Source organism: Mizuhopecten yessoensis, unplaced genomic scaffold (genome assembly GCF_002113885.1).
Source record: "Mizuhopecten yessoensis strain PY_sf001 unplaced genomic scaffold, ASM211388v2 scaffold649, whole genome shotgun sequence".
Taxonomy (NCBI): domain Eukaryota; kingdom Metazoa; phylum Mollusca; class Bivalvia; order Pectinida; family Pectinidae; genus Mizuhopecten; species Mizuhopecten yessoensis.
The window spans coordinates 46,412-62,616 of record NW_018403652.1 but is presented as its reverse complement, the minus strand read 5'-3'; the positions used below and the strand labels follow the sequence as shown (position 1 = coordinate 62,616).

Sequence of the window (16,205 nt, the reverse complement as noted above, 5' to 3'; positions counted from 1 at the left end):
ATCTCGAGTAATTATTAACGGATTAACTTCAAACTTCACAACAAGGTTAATTACCATGAAACCTCGGACAAGTTCGATAACCGCCATTATCCGACCGTAATTACTGGAGTTATTACCCTTGGTTTCATTAATGCGATGCATGCGTTCCATGATGTTGTATTGCACTCATTGATCTACCAGTTATGTTGAATGATTTCTCTTTTAATATCAATTACTCACAAATACTTCATATATTTCAATCATACAAACAACTGCTCATTCAATGTGTGACGGGCGTATTATATACCGCTCGCGGTAACCTTGTTCAGTGTATTATGATTAGTATAGGCGAACAGGAGTGGTGAGTGGGTATATATGGCTGTTGTGTGATATGTGACTGAGTGGGGATGATTCACAGTAAATACTGTGTGTGTTTAAGTATCTGTGTAGAATACAGAAATACACAATGTCTGTTGGATGTACATTTAATTTGTACCGTCATATTTTTTGTACATACTGATAAATAGTACTTTTGAAATAAAGATTGTGTTCATGTAACATTCCTTTTGTAACTTGTTTGTACAAGCTTCCTACCATCAGTTTATATATACAAGTTCAATAACAAGTTCCTGATAAAAATTATTAGCATAAGTTAAGCTTTAACAATTTTTTACAATTAACAACTAATTAGAAACACCGATTGTTTTAACATGAATATGTACAGTGGTCACAAGTTAAGAACATGTTTGAGATTGTGGAGAGATAGTTTAACGAAGTTCAAATCATGCTGTGTAGGAGTTTGAGGTCACCAGTTGATTTGTGTGAAAACATACACAACTATGTTTACAGCTCTTGACTGAACTTTTATTGTGTATAATACAGGAATATGTACATGTACTGTACATACTTAAAATATTTGGGTACTGTTCCATTTCATTCAAAACAAATTGTTGGTAAAGCTCACTACTTGTAAGATTTCGGATTCCAGTATCCTACAGCATTAAGCATGAATATTTCTGTAATGTTTCAAACATGTTTGAACTTGAAAAATAGGCTAAGTTCATTTATTTGAACAGACATGATAGCCCTCGACTCTAGATCTAGCAAGCTATTCCACATGTAAGACCAAACCCTTACTGTTATCAGTACATGCACACTGTATCATGATTTACATTACGAAGTTTTAGACATCTGTTGTAATGCTGAAACTGAGTTGAGATATCGCAGTAAATAAATCTGATAAAACCTCTGGGAGTAAATGATGAAGCCAGTACGTTAGCTCATTCACATGAAGCTCACATTTCTATACATTTTGCCAGGGGAGATCATTAAAGATTCTATTGGAAACCTGAAAAAAAGCCCATTACAGGAAACTTAATATATAATTGCACTTTCATACCTATCAAATAGCCGAAGTTATACGTATGTTTACACAGTCTAGAAAAGTGTATTTCTAGTCGCCTGTCATGTTGTTCCTGATAACTTTAGCTATAGTGTGAATAACATCTGGATGTGTGGCACACATCACAAACTCTTCAAACGTCAATGTCTTAATGGGATTCACTTGTTCACCTGTGTTACTTTGATTTGTCAATTCACTAGTATGACTATCACCGACACAGTATCGACACGTTTCTCGTTGATAATAGGACACCTCTTTGTCAGTATCTAGTTTATTGTCTAGAGAGCTGTTATCTAGGGTGGCATTCAGTATCCTACTGCCTCTCTGGTTTTCATCCTTGTCAGAATTCTTGTCCCCACATTTACATACTGAATGCCATGTCATGAATGGCTGTGGTGTCACTGCAGTGAGACTTATTTCTGATGGTGAAGGAGCGACAGTCCGTGACCGACACACCTGTCCATCACAATCCTGGTTGTTGCATCGCAGACATGTTTTGATGAGTGTATTACATGGCCTGTTCGATGTCACATTCCTACTGTTAAACTTTGTATCAGGTCTAGAGATGGTTTTCATCATCACTCTGTCAGTTAGTAACTCTTCAGAAGATTGTGATGTCAATTTAGAGACTTTCGCTGCACAGCTTTGATCTGAATAAACTTCACCACTTTGATTTCTTTTTAAAAATAAGTTCGTTGATTTGACAGGTATTTTCTGTGTTGGTTGGTGATATGTCTTTTCAGATAGTTTGTCTTCTCTATTCCAATTTTGCGCTGTTGACATTTTATAATTTTCATCATCACAATAAAATATACCATGCTCTTTTTCTCGAAGATGTAAATGGGGTTTCTTTACTGTTTTCGATGAAATTTCCGATGATATATTAAAATATTCTCCCTGAATTGGCTTTGAATTTTTGTCCTTGTTCTGGATAACAGATCCTTGTACACGACCTTTGGGTAGAAAAATTACTGTCTTTCCTCTGAAGTGTCGTGCAAATATTTTTAAGTTCCTCTCCCTGTCATCGGTGGTACAGTCTGGAGTGTCTGAAGTGACCAGGCCACAATCTGTCGTTGTACAGCCATCACCACCACTTTTATCCCCTTCTATTGCTTTATATGCCTCACTCAGTACAAACATATTGCGTCTGTTGTCCCAAATCTCCTGAAATTGCAAGACAAATCAAGTAAATAAGCCAATTGAAAATATGCCTGTTTGCATGTTTCATTTTTTGTGAAATTGAGATTGATTGGAAAAACAAAATTAGGAAACTGATTATTGCAGTTCAAATTTCCTTAACTGCACATCAATGATTTTAAACTCGCATCAATACTGGGGTGAATGTAGACTTTGTTTTTGTTAGCTGTCGAAAAATTTGGTGTCTAATTAAGCATCGTTGATTTAACTGGAAAGCTGTACTTAAGGTCATAGGAGTGTATTGCTTAACGGAAATAGGAAGTACATCCCTAGTTAAAAATCCAATGTAGGGAGACAGTATCACAATTTCCGCATATTCTAATGTTTATTATTAAACTGATGAATAGTAGTGTATGCTTATTATTGACAGAACAGTGTGTTCTTTCAATATTAAAGTATTGCAAAGCAATCCAGGCATTAATTCAGTTGTTTTTTTAATCAATAAGTCATATGTGTTCATTTTTCTGTAATTCAGGAAATCAGCTACCTATTTCACTACTGTGAAGTTTTTTCAAGAACGATAACTCTTGCATGCAATCACTATGTGTATATGGTTTTATTATAAAATGTCAATTTGTAATCGTTTATAGATAATTAATGTTACACAATTTCAGCATTTATGAAATTGATATACATTCATGCAATTCTGATCTATGTTAGTATCATTTTTATTGACATTATTTTGCAAAAAAATGTGTGTTTCAATTTGTTTTTTCAAAATTCACTCCTTTTTACATAAATTTCCATTTAAAATCCTTGAAATTCTGACAACCTATATTTTTTTGTGGCAGAAAATTTTCTTTACTTCAAAGCAATATAACTACAAAATTTGAGAAATGGCGACACAATCTATTACCTTAATCAACCTCAGAAAAAGATCACCTCACTTTGCTCAGTGTTCAGGATGTAGTACATTGTACTTCAACATTAAACACAAATAATATTAAGCTTAATAACCTCACTTGTATCATGATTTCAGAGAACGGATTGGTCATTCTTATATACTTGACTATATAAAGACCATTTTCTCATAGGATGAAATAACAACAGAAGAAGACCTTAAGAAAATGTTTAAAATGTATTTTCAAAACACATAAATTAAAAATTAAAACATAAAGCCTCAACACTACTCTTTCTCTCTACTCTTTGATACATATTTTTCATAGTGCATTGTGTATTATGAAGTATTGTAAGGTGATGGGGTCTAAACTTTTGGGCTTCTTTGGGCATTGAGAAGTGTTCTGAGTGTAAGATGCAAAATGGTGAAAGGACAAAAGAATGGGAAATAAGGTTTCTTCATTCTGGGTTTTTCGGTACAAAAAAATGAAAGAATGAGAATTCAGGTTTTTGTAATAATATATCATATATATTGGTTTCTCTACAGACTTTTCTGTGTACTCACCTCCTTAGGATTGATCCACTCCTGGGTGTTAGCTCCCTCTTGTTGGGCGCCCACTGCTCCCAGCTGATGACAATCATTCATACCTTGTTTTTTCATATCAATGTGTGAGCACCAGAGACTCGAGAAAAGGTTTCGAGTAATAGCCTCCTCAAACCTCGACTCTGTGTCTGCAGCCTATGAAGTACAAAGTCAGAAGCACAGGTCACTATGTGATCCGTGGTCATAGTGTACATGTCACTGCTAAAATATTATAATAATAGACTTTTTCATGAATACCGTTCAACCAAGAAAAACACAAGACAACACAGAAAGTGATGACGTTTGATACCACAATGTTTACTGCAGTATTTGTTATTCTAACTTCTGATGATTGAAGCTGCTTGGCAAAGAAATTACAGAGCAATATTTTGTTTTGTGAAAAACTCTATCAGATTTATCAGAAATGAAACAAATATTCCTTAACTATGAAAAAAGAGTGTGGTGTTTGTTTCTGAATAAGTTGAATTATTTTAGTAAGTTACACTTCTGTGCATAATACACCTCTTTTTATATACCATATAACTATAGAAATGGGTTTGTTTATTTTCATTTCAGAGTACTGACTTTTCAATGTGTTCAATATTGAAGTACCAAGTAATACAGACACTGTGCAAGTAGATGTCTGTATCTGTTGTATCTTGTTGCTAGCCTACCATTAGTAAGTACACACCTAATAACTACATTTACTGACACTGATTCTGGATCTATTGTTGCTAGCCTACCATTAGTAAGTACACACCTAATTAACTTCATTTACTGACACTGATTGTGGATCTATTGTTGCTAGCCTACCATTAGTGAGACCTACCAGTTCTACCCATGTGTTGACACTGATGGCCGGCTCCAAACACTCGACATAATGCCACCAGTGCCTTGGTACATACAGGATCTGTCCTGGTTCCAAAATTACCTCATGGACACTTGTCAGCTGGCAAAATAAAGCTTTTTATTCATAATGATACATTTATGTTAGGTTAAATTATATATGAGTAATGAAGCTATAAATAGAGAAGAGGATACATATATATGTAATTAATATTAAGATAACAACAAATGCAAGAATGTACTTATATGTTAAGATAACAGGTGAGGATTAGTACATGTAATATAAGGATGACGAAAGGAACTATGTGAACATGATATACTTGCTCTGTATACTCTTGTAACAATGCATAGAGATGGTAATACATGTTGCTACACTTGAAACGTCCGTTTGGTGTGCAAAGGACTTCACGAACTGACATTACAAGAGTTACACATTTAAGTACAGATAAGTAGTAGTATTAAATGAAAGTTTTAACAAATGACCTTACAACACACATTGCTGTTGCTTTATGTGTCGGCCTTTATAAGTATACAAGTAATAGCAACACTGGTTGTAAATGTAGGTCCATTACACCATTTGTTAAAATGCTTACTTATACATCTATAACAAGTGAAGGTATCCATAAATATGATCATAAATGTATAAATCGTTCAAATTATTTTGATGTTAACAATTTGTTCACCTTAACTTTTGGATGAAGCTTCAAATCTGGATGTTTAACATCAACCTGGGAGAATATGCTGGACTCCTCAAAGGGGATTCGTGTGGGATAAAGGTGCTGGGTGTCTGATGGAGGGAAGAGTACCCACCGTTTCCTATTGAGAAAGACACACACGTTCAATCCGGTGTCTAGTGGTGGGTATTTACTGCGTAGATACACAGACTGTCAAGTAACAGATGCTCCTCTCATCATCACATGTGTTTGATTTTGTGCAAAGTAAATGTAACAATAAACATATGGAACAGGAATTGTTGAAAATGTATAACGACCAATTTTACACAATGAACAAAGTATTCACGTAAAATATTGTCCGATTTAAATACTGAACTGACCTTCCAAATATCTGAGCGACCAGATTGTAGCCATAAGCATCATAGTGACAGTTGGTATAGGCACCTTCACTACCCATCCATAGTGTACTCGCTGTCCCGTCCCGTCCCTCCAGACCCACACTCTCCCAGCATACTGCCTATCAACACAGTACACATGAGCACAAAGTCTACAAATACTTGTCTTTCAAAGATGACAGGATAACATCCACTTGAAGGTGATCGGTAATATTAATCATGATGTTGACATGTTTCGACACACTAGGTGTGCCGACATCTGAACTTTCTTAATTTCTTATAGTATGACATGTGGTAATACAAACTATTCAATGATTTCCAGATCTGGATACCGTATTTATTCCATCGGTAAAGCAGCAGTTAAAATATCGGTATATTTTCATATTTTCTGACATACCACTAACCAGTAAAATATAAAAGGCATTCAATAATGATTTTTATCAAATTTTTAAACCCAGTGTTTTTGTTACCTAACTTTGTCAACAGCCTGTTCCTTTATGAGTTGGGAAAATCTAGCATTAATTGTATTGAAACTGGGAATATATTCCTCAGTTTTTGCTAATTTTGGGAAAATAAGGCACTTTTTAGCTAGGGGAAACAGACAATATTTGGCAGTAAAACTGAGCAAAAAAATCTGAAACCATACAAGAGATCCCAGAGGGATCTTGGCGCCCACCATTGTTTCATCTTCATTAGTTCTTTGTCAGTTCGATCTTTTCTCTTCTTTACTCTAATCTGTTTGATCGAGTCATGTTAACAGTAAATGCACCTTGAGGTAACTTTTGATCTAAGCTTAATACTGCTGTGTATAAAAGACAACCTTCAAAGTGAGTTTGTCATTTCACATATTTACTAGTACAGTACTTAATGTGAAAGAAATAGAATCGATCATTGCAATATGAGAAAGATCTGTTTAGTTCTTCCTTTAGCCATTTTGTTTATCTGATATTCTCAAAATTAAACATGCACAACTATAGACCTTCTTAACAAATTTTGGAAAGATCCCTCCAGTTCTTCCTGAGAAATAGCCATAACAAACATTCACTGTAAAAATCCAAGATGGCTGCCTGTCGGCCAATTTGTTTATCCGATCAGTCCCAAATGTTAACATGCACAACTAGTAACCAAGGGGAACCTAAATATAAAATTGAGAATGATCATTCTAGTACTTCCTGAGAAATAGCCATAACAAACCTTCAGTGTCAAAATCCAAGATGGCTGCCTGTCGGCCATGTTGTTTATCCGATCAGTCTCAAGAGTTGCCCTGCACAACAAGGGATCAAGGGGAGCGTACATATACAATTTGAGATCAATCTCTCCAGTACTTCCTGAGAAATAGTGATAACAAACTGTCACTATCAAACTCCAAGAAGGCTGCCTATCGGCCTTGTTGTTTATTCCATCAGTCTCAAAAGATGCCCTGCTCATCTTGGGACCAAGGGGAACCAACATATAAAATTTGAGGAAGATCCCTCTGGTACTTCCTGAGAAATAGCGATAACAAGAATTGTTTAAGACAGACGAACGGACGCAGGGTGATTTGAATAGGTCACCATCAGATGATGGTGGGCTAAAAATATTACTATGCTAAGAAATGGTGGTGACTAGAAGCATAATCTTTAGTGCCATATTCAAATGATGTCTTGACTGAAGACAAAGTTGCATGCCTTTTTAAAAAGACTACTCAATGTCACTCCACCATTTGCTGTTATTATTTGGTAAGATTTACTTCTAAAATTTTTATCAGTTGTGTAGTTATTTAAAATATCTTCTTACTACCGGTATGTATATCTACCAAAAATGTACCAAAACAACCAATCAAACTACCATGGGTTCATCTGCATCTAAACAGAAAATCACTGGCTTTGATTAGAGTGGATAGAAAAACATCATTCTATTTTTCAATATAAAACTGCTATCAGTCAGGGTAAAATATCTGATATCACTATTATTGAATGATATATTTCTGTATTGTGAATTTTGAAAAAGCGTGCTAATCAAGCTTGTAATTCACCTTGAGTAGTTCTGGCTTCGTTGTAAATATCTCTTGCATGTACTTGTAGTCAAGATAACATGAGAATGTGTTGCGGTCATACTTTTGGAGGGGGTTGTCTCCGCTGACCTGCCCTCTGAGCCACTGGACAAAGTCAGAAAGACTCACAGATTCCTGGATGCACTCTGTCTCCATCAGCGCCCTTCCTAACATAAAATAATTAAAAAATTAAATTTGATTTTCTATGTAATATTGGATACAACTATCACATAAAATACTTTAGACCATGCATGTTAGATTGTTTAAAACCAATATGGTACCAGAATTTTTTCCCCCCATATTTGAGTGCATTAACCTGCAGGCGGATTAGGAAAACTTTTTCGGCAAACTTACATCAAAAATTAAGTTTTTTAAAGACCTTGGTATCCGGCTAGTAATATTGTACACACCTGTAATAAAATTTTGCAATATTCCAACTCTGGCTTGTACCTCAACTGTTATGCTACTTAAAAACCATCAAATGAAATGTAATATATTTTATTAATAAGTTGTTGACTAATTTATTTCTTAATGTGAATCTTGATAATAGAAATCAATTCCTTCTGATTTTGGTTTTCCAGCACATAATGCAGTGTTTTCTCCAGGAAGGAAAGTCCCTGCAGTTCACTGAACAATCCGGAGAAAACACTGAACATGATGAAATGATGAGACGCTATGCATGTATTGGTAGTCCACAGCAGTCTTACATTGACTTGTCACCTAAACACAGTGAAGGCTTCTCTTGACCTGATAGTTATTACATGTACTTCTATTGTAAAGGGTATTTAGGAACCATCTACACCTAGCTACTGAGTAGTAAAGGTTTAAGTTTACAAGTTATAATTATGAGAGCTGATGCATCATTTGGACCTACTCACAGATAAAGGTGTCACTCTACAATACAATGGTTGTGAACTTGTGAGAGATGATACATCATCTGGACCTTCCTATAGATAAAGGTGTCACTTTACAAGACAATGGTTGTGAACTTGTGAGAGATGATACATCATCTGGACCTACCTATAGATAAAGGTGTCACTTTACAAGACAATGGTTGTGAGAGCTGTTCGCCAAGGAATTCTGGTGTCCAAGATGAGGAAGGCCAGTTAACCATTGTGTTGTGAAGTACAGCAGGCTGTTCAGTAAGGAGGTAGGTCTCAGCTTCCATTTTATCACAGTAACAACCACACAGTCATGTCTTCAGAAATAATAGCACATAGAATTATTCAAAGCTCAGTATATACCAAAAATAACTCTTGTGTCAAAAAAGTTACATACATGATGAATGTTATCTATATATTAGTGTATTTGAGGCAGTTTCATTTTGGCGATATTTTTCCTGTTAACATGGAAACAAATATCCAAAATGCAAAATTCTTTGTTTTGGGAGCATGTCTCAAAAACAGTTCAAGATAACTTCACAAAACCTATTTACATCAACCTAGTTGCCTAGTATTGCCTTTTACTGTAAGGGTGTTTTCAATTCCATCATTTTTCCTGTCATCATAGAAATAAATACAAAATTCTTTGTTTCTGGAATATAATAATCTAGTTGTCTTGTTGCCTTTTTACTTTAGGGTTATTTCAATTTTCGATATGCATCCCGTTACCCAGTATTTAAAGTTAAGAAACATATGGCCATAAGAGCAAATTACGATTTGTGGAGCATATTCTCAAAAATCCTTAAGTAAATTTAATTCAACTCTATAGGCATTAAAATTTATTAGTTTAATTGTGCCTTAGCCCGAGTCTCCTCTGGCTCTGCCCTGACATCACTTAAGACATTTTGACAATATCGTTTTTGGATTGTCTTTCACATTTCACTCAGTTGGGGATCTGAATTATTGCATTTGTATGGGGATCTATCTGTCAGAATGTCTCGGGTCTGGTGATGGAGCCAGCTAAGAAAACTCTAGCCACAGGGGCACACACCTACGTACAGTCTAACAATATCAGCATTAATAGTAGTTCCGTGCAAGTGTATTGGGATATAACGTACCCAGCGACTGAAAGCCTAACAAGATCAATAGTAATTGTAGTTGCGTACCCCTGTGCTCTAGCCCCTGCCCTTAGTCCGGGCCCGTTCGAGGCGTTACTGTAAAAATAAATACCCCCTCCGCCCCATGGTTTTACTCTTTGAGACTTTCTAAAGTAGAATCTGCACTGTCTCGTGGTGATCATGTAACGTCAATCATAAGGTGAATATATGTTGAGAATATGAACCACAATGTAGTTATACCTCAGAAAACGTGGTCTCTATGCACGCGTACGACAACGCTAAGTCCACCAGCAAAACAACCGGAAGTAGTTAGTAGTTTCTAATTAAAATGTACGATGGCCTGGGCAGATTCTCCGGGATTGTATCATATAGATCTGACACAAAAAAAATCGTTACGTTATGATAATTTTAAGGAAACATAACAAAGAAGGGCAAAATATTACCATCGTTTCGCTTAGGTACTACTTCAAAATTTTCTGTTTGCATTGAAAACATCACGGCCGACATGTCACATGGAAAACCCACAGGGACCAGAACATTTGTTACAGCTATATTTTGACCTAAACTAAGGAGTTTAGGGTAATTTAACATATTTTTTGGCTTTAAATCGACTTTAGGATCACGGGGGTGCCTTCTTTGCGAAAGTCGATCTAAACCCCTAAAACATGTTAAATTTATTTCTCTGAAAACTTGAATTAGGTTCAAATATAGATGTAACAAATGTTCAGGCCCATGTGGGAAGACCGGGACAAAAATCGGCCCGGCCGGTGTATTTGGTATTGAGAAAATATTAACAACTTTGAGGATCTTAGCAGTCTAGTTTGCTAAGTGGGACATTCACACGAAAAAAATGGCGGGGAAAACTCAATAATAAAATTACTTAAAGGGAGAAAGTTCCTTTTGGGAGGTTAGGAAGAATATTATGGCCTCACTCCTTTTTAGATATATTTTGCTAACTTTCTGTAAACCGAATTGGGTTGCTCCTTGTTTAATAATTTTATGTCATACGTATAACACATTGACAGCTTCACATGATGGTATATATATAAAAGCCTAGCATTAACGTTTTTATTGCTGTAACACATGTATACTGATTTATTGAACACATAAAATGTCGTGAAGTTGGCGGGAAAACCTGATGCTGCATGCTTTATGACGTCATATATAGTTGACTCCAACGTAGGCCAAACTTACCGCAGATTGTCTATCCAAATTTGCCTCAATGTCGGGCATGTTCGGCCTTCCAATCTTCTGTTATATCGCCTTTTTTGCCGAGAAATAACGACATTTGCAGTTATTGAAAATGTAACGTCATTTAGTCAATTCGTATATTTTTTATATAACAGGTGGGAAAAAGAAGAAGAAAATCCAATATTTTATATTAAGGAGAAGCAGGGGCAAATTGGGCCTATCTTAATCGAATTCGTTCTGGTTAGTATGGCATCTGTTTAAAAAAATGAAAATATATATACAATTTGGAAGAGAGATTCTACACCTTTCATAAATAGAAAGAAAACAGCGAACACGTTCGGGGTAGTTTCGGGCCACCTTGGAATCAGCATGATTATGACGTCATAAAGTACGCAATGTCAGATGTTCCCGCCACTATCCATGTGTTTCCTTTGGCAAACCTACCCGAAATTCATATTTCAATTTTGCATATTGTATATATATGTATCATGTAGAATTGTCAGTGTGTTACAATTACAACAGTTATAAATAAGAAGCAACTTGGTTAACCGAGAGTTTGCAAAACTAATAAGGGGCGGTCTCTATTTACGTAATTTTATGATAAACTTATCTTCTCCGTTTGTGTGTGTGTGTGAATGAAATGAACTGCTACGATACCCAAAGTTTACTCAAGAACAAAAATAGCATGTGGTCGGATATATCCTGGATCCGTCCCATGAATTTGCCGCGGTCTCCTCTACTTCAAGAACAATAATACAAGGCGTTCCAGAAGGATAAGCGTCTTCTGGTTCATCGATGGCACCACTAATACATGACAATATAGGTCAAATCCGAGTACATCACATCCCGATAGCATGAAATGGGATAATGACAACGCAACATCAAGGCACAGTACTTATCATGATCAAAACATTGGAATTAATTATTTTACAATTGACCATAATTCTCCGTAGTCTTCTTCAACCTGCATCTCTCCAAACCATGTATTGATTTATTCTTCTTAGCAGTCTACATGATCACGTTAATCATATTATTCGGAACAATGTCTGAATCAACCCTGTAAACATCGTAGGTTTGGGATGCTACTGTAAAGATTGGGCTAAACGTCTGACGCGACATGGGTACACAGATCATTATAAGAAACCTACAGACAAGCAGCTCTACATGAGATATTACCCCGGTCACCCAGCTCACACCGAAAAGTATCTTGCATTCGGTGTTGGACTGTGGTTACGACGTATTTGTGGGGAAAATGAATTAAGAATACAATAAGCAAAGAGCGGACCTAAAACACTAACGTCGGAATCGAGGTTACAGTAATAAATGAATTATAGAAGGGCAATTACAGAAAATAGGGGGGATCAAGGGAGAATATCTTGCAAATAGGACCCTGAAAGGAGGAGCGGGAAGGGTACGTTTGGTTATTGCGTTTTCAAAACATCCGACGAATATATTCCGTATTTACTCATACAGCATCACCATTTGCTACAGAAACCAAACATTTTGGAAAAGGTGATTTGTTGGTACTGGCAAGCCGCAGAAAGTGTCAACGGAGGCGTTGGAATTGATCAGTCAAGTCCCTGTTAGGAAACTACAAGTATTGAGAGTTTCGGACCAGTCAGTGGTGTGTGTATGTATGCAATATCCTTACTCCCAAGGTTACCCTCACTTTTAAGCCCAGAGAAAGTAAGTGAGCGTAACCCTCGGAGTATCGAAGTTTAACAACACAGTCTAGGAGTAGTTTCCATTCGCCCATTTACTAGGTCTCGAAAAATAATGCAAGGGTTATAACTCTTCCAAGACTATTTCAGATATAAGTTATTTGTTTGAGTAATAGTTTTCCTAAGATGAGGAGTATTTTTTTACCGTGTCCCAAGAGTTTTTGAAGCAAGATCAATGACCCTTCACCAAATTTGGATTGTATAGCCCATTCATAAACTAAAATATGTTTATCATGTCTCTGCACATGCGTCTGGAAGCTCTAGTTGGAAGGATCACAAAAAATTGTTAGGGTTGGAAAGTCTGAATTTCATAAGATGTTTCTCTTAAGGATGTACTCTTCCGAGGTTTCAATCACGTTCAAGTCTCGTTTTGATCTGGTGTAATGGGTTTTTGTAATATTTAACAAATTATGATAAGTTTATTAGCAAACACCCATCTGAAAAATATGTAAAACTAGAATTATGTCAGTGTGACATTACAGCCGCTCACCACTTTAAATTTAATTGTTTCAGTGACACGTTGAGCATAAAAATTTACTATAATAACTCAGATATGTGTTCTGTATTCTGCTAATTGAAAATCAGGTCATCTGATGATGTTGCGTTTAGGATTTTCAAAATCAATCACCTCTTAAATGATGCCTTAAAAACATTTCTCCCTCTCCTCTTTTTTCACCCTCTTTGAGTGTGACGCATTGTTGTAATTTTCATTAATTAGCATCCTCCAATGATGTGACATGAGCGTTTACGTGCAGAATGGCAATCGGTGAATGGATAATAAAGAATAGGTGCATTTTTTGCTTGTGAAATGAAGGATAATTAACAGTAGTGGGAAAACATGCATGGAGAAAAGAGACATTGTACTCCTTTTATTTTTATTTATTTTTTATTCATATTAGTGAAAATTATTAATATTTGTAGCGACTATATTTACCGTCATTGAATATACAAAATCTCACAAATGTTCTTGGAATATATTTGAATTATATTTCCCAATGCGACTTTACCAACGTAAGAGTTATTTCCCTTACACCCAATTGGATACTATTTTGACACGGCGCGAATTCTTGTCAAACAGCAGCGGCAGTTGTGTCATGTTCTTAAATTGTTACACTTTCATAAATAAATACACCAGAAATAGTATGCTGTGTTACAAAAATGTTTGATAAGCATACACAGTTCACATATCGTCTCGTCTCGGAGCCATTAGGCTACCGTTATGAACCTAAGCACGATATGGCATATATACGTTACCGTTTCAAACATCAAAATAGAGGTTATACTTCATCACTCATACGGTTTATAAGTTTATATATTTACTTCTTCCTTCTACAGACAGCGTCAATGCTTGACAGTCTTCACATGTGCTTTCTCGAATCATATGTGTTTCACACGCGTAACACTCCCCAGACCGCAATCCGAGTTGCTAAAACGCTCAAACCTAGTGCACGAATTTCACCACCACAACACTAGTAGAATGCACCGGAGATAAACATTTTGTTTTCAGCAATTATTGAAAGTATGGATTATTATTTGGAGAAGAGTATCAGAAGACTTTATGTAACCCACAGGTGAGTGTCAGAGATTCTACTTTCTATTTACGATAAAGATCCGGGATATTTCACACTCCGGCACCGGAGTCTTTCCCGTAAACGGAAGAAGAACGAAACTATATAGCGGAAGCATGCAATACTGAATTATGCGCACGCACCCCGAACGGAAGTGGGTCCGTCATTTCGTTCTCTGCACAGAATTAATAAGCCGAAAGCCGCTCGGCTCTCGCCAAGAGCGCCTTAAAAAACTAGATGCCTGTTTTTGAAGAACTTTTTTTACAAGAATGGATAATGACTATTAACTATATTAGCCTTCATGACAATTAACTTATAAAATTGGCACCAAGTTTGAAGTTAACCTCACAATAATTTTTAATTTTATTACTCAAGATTATTTGATCAGGCAATTTCCATAAAGGGTCATAACTCAAAAATGTTAAAGTTTGAAGATAATATGTAAATTTTTGCTTAAGATATTGGGGAGATACCTAAATGATTACAATATGTACAGATATATAAAAAGTTAATGATGTGCCTATAAGAGTGAACATCTAGTCTTATCAAATATTTGGAATCATTTTGTATAGCACAGAGAAGAGTTCAACATTATTCTGACTTTGGGAGTTTCTTCCACATTTACTTACTGTAGCAAAAAGTCATACCAATTAAGACACTTTTAATAATATCCATTTTTACAAGAACAGCTCCATCACTGATCAACTCGGACCTCTCCACTATAATCAGGGACCTTAATTTATAACCTTTTCCACATTAATACTTTCACAAGAATTACTGGGATAAATTTTTTTTAACTGAAAGGCCCACATTCTATAATTTTCTCTGGATGAATTAATAGGAAAGTATTATAAACTTGTCAAGCGTCAGTATACACAAGAAAATCAGTTGATCAATTTTCAAATATGGTAAATAAAAGCCTGCTAAACAAAACTTATTGTCTTAGGTCCTAGGAATTAACCATTACTCTTGAATGGTCTTAAAATGTAACAGACAACAAATGTGTTTTTGTTTGGTTTTAATTTATAAAATATTACATTCATTCAGTAACAATTCCATTCTTACATCCTCCAAATCATCTAAAACAAGGTCTGTTACATGTCTGCACTTCTGATCCATTTCAGAAGAATATGCAGTGTCAGAAGAATATCCCTAGTACAGCTGTCATTTCAGGTAACACATATCAGGTTGTCTCCCCTTTTCAAACTTCTTCACATTCACTCACGAGTTGTTTAGTCAGTGTTGTTGTTGTCGTCGTCGTCGTCATCAATTAGGATCCCCTAAAAACAAGACAGTTTTAACAAATTATACACAGCTAACTTAAAACCTATTACTATTTTAGAATAAATTTACTTTTGATATGTGGAATTTTAAATAGTACAGCTAGGTGCATCTAGCTACCATTATTGCTATACCATCATTAGGTTTTTAAACAAGAGGCCCATGGGCCTTAACGGTCACCTGATATATTTATACAGATAGTTGATTTTGTTTTTAACATGAACAGAAATATTATTCAAGGTGACAAAAAACAATAAAACCACCTTATTCAATATCTAGCATACAGATTTCAGACTAAAAAGGATTTGAAACTAGCACCTCTGATTCTTAACAAGGAAAATGAAGAAATTTTAGCACACTGACTCCTTTGAGCCCCACCCTACAGCCCTTGTGGGTAGGGCTGGCTCAAAATTTTCAAAGTATCAAACTGTCAATTCAAGGTTATAATTCCAATCAAGTTATTAACATGTAATATTCAAAGTATCATTTGCCATTATAAA

General features: G+C 35.6%; 1 protein-coding gene across 3 annotated transcripts; it reads right to left on the bottom strand.

The window, feature by feature from the left end:
* Positions 1-792: 792 nt before the first annotated feature.
* LOC110451459 lies at positions 793-10,272 on the bottom strand. Of its 3 annotated transcripts, XM_021499495.1 has the most exons (8): positions 10,185-10,272; positions 8,966-9,143; positions 7,928-8,112; positions 5,899-6,035; positions 5,528-5,660; positions 4,828-4,947; positions 3,981-4,154; positions 793-2,545 (listed from the first exon to the last, which is right to left on the bottom strand). In XM_021499495.1, the coding sequence occupies exons 2-8, from the start codon at positions 9,111-9,113 to the stop codon at positions 1,433-1,435; spliced, it is 2,010 nt and encodes a 669-aa protein (XP_021355170.1). In that variant the 5' UTR covers positions 9,114-9,143; positions 10,185-10,272; the 3' UTR covers positions 793-1,432. The 3 variants fall into 3 exon arrangements, with proteins under 3 accessions (XP_021355170.1, XP_021355177.1, XP_021355184.1); XM_021499502.1 differs by lacking the exon at positions 8,966-9,143 and having other exon boundaries at positions 10,185-10,262; XM_021499509.1 differs by lacking the exons at positions 8,966-9,143; positions 10,185-10,272 and adding an exon at positions 8,889-8,926 and having other exon boundaries at positions 7,928-8,108.
* Positions 10,273-16,205: the final 5,933 nt, after the last annotated feature.

What these genes read in the sequence shown, in the direction of transcription:
- LOC110451459 (XM_021499495.1), bottom strand. Translation starts at nt 9,113, where the DNA reads ATGGAAGCTGAGACCTACCTCCTTACTGAACAGCCTGCTGTACTTCAC. An exon ending in AGTGACACCTTTATCTATAG is followed by an intron (nt 8,113 to 8,965) that starts GTAGGTCCAGAT and finishes ATTTTATGTTAG; the next exon opens with GAAGGGCGCTGATGGAGACA. An exon ending in AGTGGATCAATCCTAAGGAG is followed by an intron (nt 2,546 to 3,980) that starts GTGAGTACACAG and finishes TTGCAATTTCAG; the next exon opens with GAGATTTGGGACAACAGACG.